The sequence below is a fragment of the Coloeus monedula genome (assembly GCF_965178545.1).
Source record: "Coloeus monedula genome assembly, chromosome: W".
NCBI lineage: Eukaryota > Metazoa > Chordata > Aves > Passeriformes > Corvidae > Coloeus > Coloeus monedula.
This window is the reverse complement of record NC_138821.1, coordinates 13,458,934-13,468,964: the sequence shown is the minus strand read 5'-3', so window position 1 is coordinate 13,468,964 and position 10,031 is coordinate 13,458,934. Positions and strand designations below refer to the sequence as shown.

Here is a 10,031-nt window from a genome sequence, read left to right as displayed (position 1 = left end):
CTAAAGCTCTCGGATTAACTTGGAGAGCAGTGACTAACTCTCGTAGAGATGAAAGCAGAAAGGACAGTGGCCGCGGCAGCCATGGAGGCTTTGGGGGTAGTGGCTCCGGAAAGGAAGGTGACATGGGTCTTATGGAGCAGCGGCCGGAGGCCAGGGCAGAGTCCAGGGTTGAGCGATTCTTTGGGCTGACCGCGGGCAGACCGATTAAGGGAACAACAGCACCCGTGCATTCCCTGCGGGAGTTGCTGGACGCGGCGGGAAAAGAAGTTACCTCTCCAATGTCTGAGGGAGAAATGGCTGCAAAGGCGGAAGTGCAGGCTCCCGACTCAGGGGGCGGGGCGCAGGCGAGCAGAGGAGAAACGAGCAGTCCTAGCTCCCGGCTGAAAGCGGCGGCGTGCCACCCCCCTCTGCCAGGCAGTGGATCATCGTCCGACGGGGAAGCAGCCTCTACAGCTTTGTCGCCCGCAGAGCCAGAGCCAGCCAGGGGTCAGCCCCAAGAGGAAGAGAACAACCGAGAGATGATGCATGAAGTAATCAAGAAACTTGCTGAATTGTCTACACAGCAGGACGCGCTGGAGTCTAAGGCTTGCGAAACCACACCATCAGCACTGTTGCGTCCCATGGCCCCACTGGTCAAGATAGCCACCAGAACTCCTACGTTCCCGTCGGGAGAACCGGGCACAGTGACTACGGTCCCTCCCTTCCCGCGAGGAGGGGTACAGCCATTGCCTCCATCAGCCCCGATGGTGAGGACTGACCCAGTGCCAGATGTCCTGTATCCTAATGATTGCATCAGCATTGCACAATTGTTGTTAACCCCTTCACAGTTCCTGCTCTGGGAGCTAACGTTAGAAAGCGGGTGGTACACGTGCCTGCTTTGTGCGGACCGTGATCGAAGGCGGAACAAAGAAGGGGAGTTGCGTAAATTCTTGGGTATAGCACCAGACAGAGGTAGAGTGGGGAATTGTTTTTTGACTGTCTTGAGACAAGGTGTTGGGGTTTTAGTTTAGTCCTAGTTTTTTCCTGTTAAAGGAATTTTTTCCCATATGCATGTTGCTAGGGGACAAATGGCTGTACTTAGAAAGACAAAAGAGCTGCCCATTGAGGGTGGGGTGGGCCTGGCTACTCTGTTTCACCTGGGTGTGGGGTCAGTTCGCTCTCAGAGTTCGGAGAGAGAAGCTGCAGAGAAAGGAGCTGCTGGTTCTTTTTTTCGGCCGTTTTTCTTTCTGCTGGAAAGAACGCCGGGATCCCAAAGCCGCTTTCCCTGCCCTGCTGGAGGCCGGGCTGTGGCCGCCCTGCCCCGCTGCTGCTTTGAGCCTTCGCTACGTTGTAGCCGTGCTCGACCTGCCTAGACCTCTGGGGGGTTCCCCATTTGGATACATCTCGTCTGGCCTCTGGGATTTGTGCTTGTCCCTGCCGCTCCAGCCTGCCGCTCCAGCCTGCTGTTCCTGAAAGTCCGGCCGGACACCGGGGCCAGCTGCCCAGCGGTTTGTGAAGCCCTTGTTCCATCCTTCCCCGGGATCCCAGGCCACCAGTGCCGCGTGCTCCCCGAGCTCGCTCCGGAGCGCCCCCTGCAGCCGCGGGGAAACCATTGCGCCTCTGCTGGCTGCAAGTAGAACTGCACCCAAGGGGAAGGGGCCCGACAGCTGAGAAGTCTGGGACTGGATTTGTGATTGTTTGCTGTTACTGCCATAGTTATTGTTGTTTTGTTTGGTTATATATATAATAGTAAAGAACTGTTATTCCTATTTCCCACATCTTTGCCTAAAGGCCCTTGATTTCAAAATTATAATAACTCGGAGGGAAAGGGGTTATATCTGCCACTTCAAGGGAGGCTTCTGCCTTCCTTAGCAGACACCTGTCTTTCAAAACCAAGACACAAGGGGATTGGCGGACATCTTCGATCAGCTGTCTGCCCATTTAGATTGAGTGAAGGCAGTATGGAGTGTGGCAGTGTTAGGGTGAGAGAGTAGGACACAGGTTTGTGTCCCGCGGCAGCATGTGGTGGCCCCCGAGAGCTGGGAAGTGACAAAGCAGCTCTGAGCCCGCAAACATTCTGAGAGGTTTGCTTCTCGTAAGCAGCCAAACCGGGTCCCACGCAATGCTGACAGCAATCCAAAAGAGACAAAACATGTGGGTCACCCTAGCTGATTTAACGGGGCAAGACTCCATGTGTCTGAGCCTGGCCACGCCAGGGGACCCATTTCGCACCTGCTTAATTGGGGTACCATATTTTAACCCACAAGACTTCGGAGGGATGCTAGACAACAGCTCCCTGATAGGGAACGCCACAAACAATGGCAAGTGTTCAGGGCTGATCGGACTCAAGCCTGCACAGCAGCGTGCCTGCTGGCAAGGTGCATTCTTGAAAAGCATCAATGTCACCATGGGGACACCAGAAGAGTTAGATCTACTGGGTTCCACAAACCAAACTGGGGATGGTTACATGACATTCGAGCCTCCCACTACCAGTCAATTAAATGTTAATAAACGCCTTTGGGCCACTGTTGACCCTATTGCAGACTGGTTTCTGAGAAACCACGAGTCCGAAGCAATGTACCACCAAATCAACCTCACGGGTCAAGCCCCGAAATGCATCCCCAGTGGTACATTCTTAATATGCGGGTACCGCGCGTGGAATGGGATTCCTGCCAGCCCACGTGGGGGACCGTGCTACTTAGGGAAACTCCCCCTGTTCCATCCAAGTCTGAATCAACTCTTAAATATCGCCCATCGCACTGAAACCAGGATCCATGAGCTCAAATGTAAAAGAAATGAAGAGCCTGTCTTTTGGAGTCGTGGTATAGTTTGGCTAGCATCCATGTTTTTACCTGGTGCTTCAGCAGCCAGGGCTCACACAATTTTACATAAACTTGCTTGCTGGGCGAGGGATGAGCTAAACATAACTTCGCAGATGCTTAACAAGCTAAGTGCAGATGTTATTAGTGTTAGGCATGAAGTATTACAAAATAGGGCAGCCATTGATTTTCTACTATTAGCCCACGGCCACGGCTGTGAAGATTTCCAAGGTATGTGCTGTATGAATCTTTCTGACCACTCTGTCTCAATTCACAAGCACCTCTCTGACCTCCAGAGAGGCCTACACAACCTTCGGGAGACAGACGACCCTATTGGAGATTGGCTTAAGGGTCTGGGTATCACCGGATGGCTGCGTACCTTGGTAGTAGAAGGCTGCCAATTGCTATTTGTAGTTATATTAGGCTTAATAGTATTTGGGTGTATTTTTTCTTGCCTTAAAGCGGGGCTGTGAAAGATCATCGACCAGGCCTGGGTTGCCCAAAAAGAAAACGGGGGATGTGTAGAGGGATTCCTTGTGGAACAGGGGCATATGATACCCCAGGACAGTCTGGGCACCCCAGGGCTGCTGCAGAAGAACCCCTGAAGGGGCCTCAGGCTGCAGATAGGCCAGAAAGACACCTGGCAGCAGGCAGCCTTGGGAAAAGTTATACACTGGTCGACTCCCCCACTGCTTAGAGGCTGTTCCGTAGGAATAGGGCGTGAATCTTTGTAAAGTAGATATAAGTGAGTGTAAGTAAGCAATAAAGGAAGCACGATGCTCAAATTGTATCGGTGTTTGTATCGTGACTTCGGCCGGCTCCCCTGCTCTTGGAACCGCTCCCCCCCCCCCCGCTAAAAAGGCCAGTTGGCAGCGTAGAGGAAAACCGATTTGGGCTGCTGATGACTGGAAAGGCATTGCCACTCGGGTAGAGAAGCTACCTGTGAAAGTCCGCCATGTAGATGCTCACGTCCCCAAGAGTTGGGCTAATGAAGAACATCATAACAACAAACAGGTAGACCAGGCTGCGAAAATAGAGGTGTCTCAGATAGACTTGGATTGGCAACATAAAGGAGAGTTGTTCTTAGCTCTATGGGCCCATGATGCCTCAGGTCATCAGGGCAGAGATGCCACCTATAAGTGGGCATGAGACCGAGGGGTGGATCTAACCATGGACAGTATCTCCCAGGTCATCCATGATTGTGAGACATGCGCTGCGATCAAGCAGGTCAATTGGGTGAAGCCCCTATGGTATGGTGGGTGATGGTTATATACAAGTAGGGAGAGGCCTGGCAGATTGATTACATCACACTGCCTCAAACACGCCAAAGCAAGCGCTATGTGCTCACAATGGTAGAAGCCACCACAGAATGGCTGGAGACCTACCCTGTGCCTCATACTACTGCCCAGAACACCATCCTGGGCCTTGAAAAGCAAGTCCTTTGGAGGCATGGCACCCCTGAGAGAATTGTGTCTGACAATGGGACTCATTTCAAGAACAGCCTTACAAACACCTGGGCTAGAGAACATGGCATTGAATGGGTGTACCACATCCCTTACCATGCACCAGCAGCTGGGAAGGTTGAGCGGTGCAATGGATTGCTTAAAACCACCTTGAAGGCACTGGGTGGGGGGACTTTCAAAAACTGAGTGGTGCGTTTAGCAGGAGCCACCTGGTTAGTTAACATCTGAGGCTCCACCAGCCGAGCAGGCCCTGCCCAATCTGAACCCCTACAAACAACAGACGGGGATAAGGTTCCAGTGGTGCATGTGAGAGGTATGCTTGGAAAAACTGTTTGGGTTAATTCTGCCTCGAGAAAACACAAACCTATCCGTGGGGTTGTCTTCACTCAGGGACCAGGTTGCACCTGGTGGGTGATGCAAAAGGATGGAGAGACCCGATGCATACCTCAAGGGGACCCTGTTTTAGGGTGAACGACCCATGGCTCTGTACTTGTATCAGTATCAGCACGTATATAATTCGGGTGATGCATGTATGTATATGGTTAAAAGGGTTAAGTTTCATGTAACATGTCAGTATGGGAAAAATTCAGGGTGGATAATGTTGGGGTTTGAGGAGTTCTCGTTCTGTTTTCTTTTTCTCTTAAAGAATTTTCCCCATACATGTTTCCAGGGGGACAAATTACTGCGTGCTTAAGAAAAACAAAAGACCTGGTCACCGGGAGAGGGGTCCATCTGGCTACTCTCTTTCACCTGGGCTTCTGGGCTGTGAGTTCCCAGCATTTGGACGGAGAGAGAGGCTGGAAGGAATTCATCAGCATGGCAGGCTTCTGCTTTTTTGGCTGCCTTCCTTCTACCAGGGAAACCCCGGGATTCCCAAGCCCGCCTTTCCCTGCCCCGCTGGGAGCCGGGCTGCAGCTGCCCTGCCCCCACTGTTGCTTCGAGCCTTTGCTACTCTGTAGCCGCGCATGTCCTGCCTACTGAGACCTCCGGGGGCTTCCCACCGAAGCTCCGGCGTTCGATACATCTCGTCTGCCACCCGGGATTTTTGCTCGTCCCTGCTGTTCCAGCCTGCTGCTCCCGAGGGTCTGGCCAGACACTGGGAGCAGCTGCCCAGGGGTTTGTGAAGCCTTTGTTCCATCCCTTCCCGGGATCCCAAGCTGCCATTGCTGCGTGCTCCCCGAGCTTGCTCCGGAGCGCCCCCTGCAGCCGCGGGGAAACCATCACACCTGCCCTGCTCACCAGGAGCCGCCAGCACCCCTGCTGGCTGCGACAGTAACTGCATCAAAGGGGAAAGGGCCTGACAGCCGAGAAGGCTGGCACTGAGTTTGTGGTTCTGTTTGCTGTTACTGCCATAGATGTTGTTGTTTGTTTGCCTTGTTATACACACACATATATATATAATAGTAAAGAACTGTTATTCCTATTCCTCATATCTTTGCCTGAAAGCCCCCTTAATTTCAAAATTATAAAAATTAGGAGGGAAGGGGGTTGCAATTTTTTTTTTCATTTCAAGGGAGACTCCTGCCTTCCTTGGCAGACACCTGTCTTTCAAACCCAGACAGCTAGTTATCCCCAGAAAGGGAACTGCCAGCCTGAGAGGGACAGGCCATCCTTAACCCTGCTGCCATAGACGATGGCCAGCATTTTCTCTGCAAGGCAGAACAGAGGTGGTATAAGGACAGGGCAAGAATGGTGTTGGTGGGCAGATAGCTCTTAAGCAGGACAGAGGACCTGAGAAGGGGTTACCCCCACTTCCCAGGGGCTTACACATTCTACCACAGCAGGCGGTCTTTTTCCCCATTGCTATGCACTAGTCCCCCTCTCATGGATAGTCACATCCTTCTACCATTTTGAGACAAGACTCTTGCATGTCTCCCCTCTCCCCTTAAATCTAGCCAGGTTGATGAAGTCCTTCTAGGTCTGCCAAGCTTTGTGGCTGAAACTCACATTGCTCAGGCCCCACATAACTCCTGCCACAGGGGAGGTTGCCCTCTTCAGCGTGGCTCAGCCCCAAAAGCCTGGGGCACCCTTCTTAACATTTAAACTTTGCAGAAATCCTCAGTTCCTGCACCCTCTCCAAGTCAATAGCATATGACCACTCTGTGCATCTTATGGCCATTGTCTCGAACAGGCTCTCCCCTTCAGTTCACAGCTGGGTCATATCCAGCATGCCACACTGCTCCTGTGTGCATGATGAGACCAGACCCAGGGCTTCTCTCATATAAAACACTGAAGTACAGCAGTACAGTTCAGAGAAGGGAAAATAAACCAAGGAGCAAGGCAGCAACCTGCAACCAGAAAGGAAGGATAAGAACTATGATCAGAACCCAACTACAGAGTATGAGGCAAAACAAGGAGCAGGCTGGCAGCAGAGAGCCATGCCTGTCATTAGAACCCCAAAGGTATGTATGAAATATTGCAGGGGAAGGGGGAAAATCTCTCCACAGAGCCTGATTAACAGTGTTGCAGCATCCCCTTTCCTAATAGTGGGATCATGCTGCACCACAAACTTCAGAGACAGCCCAAGAGCCCCCTTGTACCTACCTTCAGGCAGGGCAGATAGAGCCAGGATTACAGAAATCCTTTGCTGCAGAGGAGCCAAAGCAGCAGGAGACCCGACAGCTCAGGGCCAGCATCAGAGAAGCAAGAGATACCTGCTATCAGGCTATCTTAGTTGGTGCTTCCTACCAAATTGAAGCAGGGGAGAGACAGACTGCCAAACCAATTTCTTCTGTTAACTTGGGCTAAGAGACATAACAATGAAGGGCAACCTCAAACACACCAGGGAAGCATGCATACAGATGGGCTCCACCAGATTGAGGAGTGCTCAGATAGCATGTGAGACATGGAGTTTACAGGGACAGCACAAACTACAGTGCACCAGTCACACACAAAGGAGTGTTGTGGGATTTTTATTATTTTTTATCATTTTTGTGGGATTTTTTTTATACAGGCTAGCATTGTATTCTTTACTAAAGCTGCTGATTCTGCCACATAAACTAGAACAGAAATTTCTCAGAAATTAAGTCAGTTCCCCTCCTTGTTAATTCACTGTTTGCCTCCCAACTGAACACCACTCTGGATTTGTGTTTGCAGAAAATATTCCCTGTACAAAGTCTGGTGTGCAGCTACACTGTTCTGACTGAAGAATGAAAAAGCTAAGAGTCCACTGAACATTGGATTTTTTTGCTGTACAATGTGGCCTGATGTGGAGCTGGTCCACTAAGCTGAGAATTAACCGTAGAGATCATCATCATTGTCTTCGCTGTACACATTGCCCCCGCTGCCACCTCCTGTGCCTTGGCTCGGACCGGCACCGCCCTGGTTGCCTGACGGGAACCTGCATGCAGCAGCGCAGGACAGGAGAGAAGAGATGTTGTTCAAAAGCCTCCTTGCAGCTCAGCACCATCCCCTCCCTCCGCACCAAACCCCAGTGACAAGTAGGACGGGCAGGAGGAATGGGTTGAAACCTTACAGCAGATCATGCAAAAGGCTTATACGACTACTGGCTGTCACTTGTCCTGGGTAACCCAAAATATTATTGTATTCTATATCTATCTGTGTCCAAAGATTGTTACTGTCTCTTTAAAGCCCTGCAGCCAGAAATGGAACTGTGGGGCTGAGGGATGCCTGGGCTTTTTAAGGTCAAGGCATGAAAGGTAGAGCTCTCTCTTGCCTCTACTGGCAACAGTAGCAACATGAGAAGCTCCATTTCGCAATCAAAAACTGTTTCAGAGTGAATTTTGCCAGTTGGGGTTGGGCCACCATTCTTCGGTGCTCAGAAGTCAGTTTTTTTCTCCCCCATCCATCAGAACAGGGACCTGAGGCAGCAGCACCAACACCAGCGGCTTGGAGGCTGCAGTGCTGACACTGGCTGGATCCAGCTGGCCAAGGAAGAGGCAGAGAGAGAGAGAGAGAGAAAGCCTGCTGAGCCACCACGAGAGCCTATATCAGCTCCCCGGCAGCATTGACTCTTTTTGGACAGAAAGTTTTCCCAGGTTTTGTTTTCCCCTGCTCCTGCTGTTTGTTTGAGGGGGGAGGGAGCTTTGGAACTGTGGAGGCTTGTTTGCCATGTTGATTTCTTTGTCCTCTCTCTCAAACACATGGCCCAGAGAGAGGACTCTCTGCCATGAGACAATTAAGGGGACCTCCTCTCCATTTATGGGTGGAGGTTAAACCATTTTGCCTTTGTTTCCCCACATGTGGTCATCTGTAGAGGGCACCATCTTCAGGGGGGGTTACTCCACCATTTTGAGTTTCGCTTTCTTCCTGGGGACTCTGTGAGATTTAGCAACTTTGTAACTAGTGTTTATCACCGTTATTTTTTGCCTGTTGCTGTTTTGTTTTTTTAGTAAACTGTTATTTTTTCACTTATATCTACTCATATTCATCTCTCCTTATTGGTAGAAAGGGATAATTTAAAGCTATAAGGGGAGGTAACTCATTTTAGTGTCCCCCTTAAATTGTCTTAAACCAAGAAACTTGTGTTAAAGGAAAAAGAGTTGTTAGACTTCAGGAGCACTAACAGAGCAGCTACAACCAGCCTGCAGCACAGCCTACACCTGCCACACACTCAGCTTGCTGCTGTACATGCTGGGGAGAATGGGAAAACGCAGTGGAAGAGGGAATTTGTTACCCAGAATCCAGCAGAAAGATGCCTCAATACTCTGTTCTGGGGTTAACTGAGCCACACTGCCCTTCCCATGGTTACCTGAAGCTGCCAAAGCCACGGCTCTGCTGTAGGGTCTGCGCAAACATCTCATATTTCCTGATGTCGTTGTCACTGACAGAGCGGCGAGCAAAGCGCATGGCCTCCTCAAAGTGATCCCTGCGGATCTCGGGAACTGGGTCATCCTCCTCCACTTCCTGCAGCAGGACAGAGGGACCAGGTGAGCTGCATGCCCAAGCTCTGTGGCCCAACAGCCACCCACAACCTCCTGCTAGATCAGGAGGTTCCAACACCCACCAAAGTTGGAGCTAGAGAGAGACACTGTGGCAGACTAAGTCAGGGCTGCAGCAGGGGCCAGCCTTCTGAGCAATGCTGACAGTGAGGTACCTCAGGAGGGCCTCATGCTCCCATTCCATGCTCTGTGCTGAGACCCCACTCATCCCCACCCGAGGATTATGAAGAGGAATGCATCCTGCCTCACCCACAGGCAGAGGTAGGCTGCCTGTGTCATAAATGGGGAAAGCTGGGAGTATCCCACTCACCATGGCAGAAGGGTTGGTCTGCCTCTCACGCTCTCGCCTGATCTCACTCTCGATGGATTCGCGGATGGCCAGTTTGCAGGCACGCTGGCAAATTTCTGTCAGGTCAGCCCCCGAAAAGCCATTGGTCATCTTAGCTAGGAAATCCAGGTCAACATCCTAGTGGAAAAAAAACCCAAACAAAACAAAAACAACAACAAAACAAACAAAAAACAACCCCCAAGAGAGGCCTGTCCTTCATACCTTACACCCTCAGGTGACAAAAAAGTGTCTTTAGATCTCATGGTATAAAGGTGCTGCCTTAACTTTGGCCAATTTTGAAAAGATGAGCTGTTAAGGTTCTTGGTTTTGGGAAAAGTTAACCACATATAAAGGCAGGCCATACTCCCCACACACCCAGCGAGACCCTGGGAAGCAACTGTAAATCACAGAATGGTTTGGGTTGGAAGGGACCTCAAAGATCATCTAGTTCCAACCCCCCTGCCATGGGCAGGGACACCTTCCACTAGACTAGGCTTCTCAGAGCCCTATCCAGTCTGGCCTTGAACACTTCCAGGGATGG

The 10,031-nt window shown here is 51.1% G+C and overlaps 1 protein-coding gene across 1 annotated transcript in view; it reads right to left on the bottom strand.

The window, feature by feature from the left end:
• Positions 1–7,163: 7,163 nt before the first annotated feature.
• LOC309584550 (transitional endoplasmic reticulum ATPase) overlaps positions 7,164–10,031 on the bottom strand; it is a 38,504-nt gene continuing 35,636 nt past the window's right edge. Inside the window, exons 15-17 of the mRNA XM_082300597.1 lie at positions 9,473–9,628; positions 8,973–9,127; positions 7,164–7,601 (exon numbers count right to left, since the gene is read on the bottom strand). Coding sequence (XP_082156723.1) covers positions 7,496–7,601; positions 8,973–9,127; positions 9,473–9,628 — 417 coding nt within the window. The 3' untranslated portion in view covers positions 7,164–7,495. The remainder of the gene's footprint in view (positions 7,602–8,972; positions 9,128–9,472; positions 9,629–10,031) is intronic.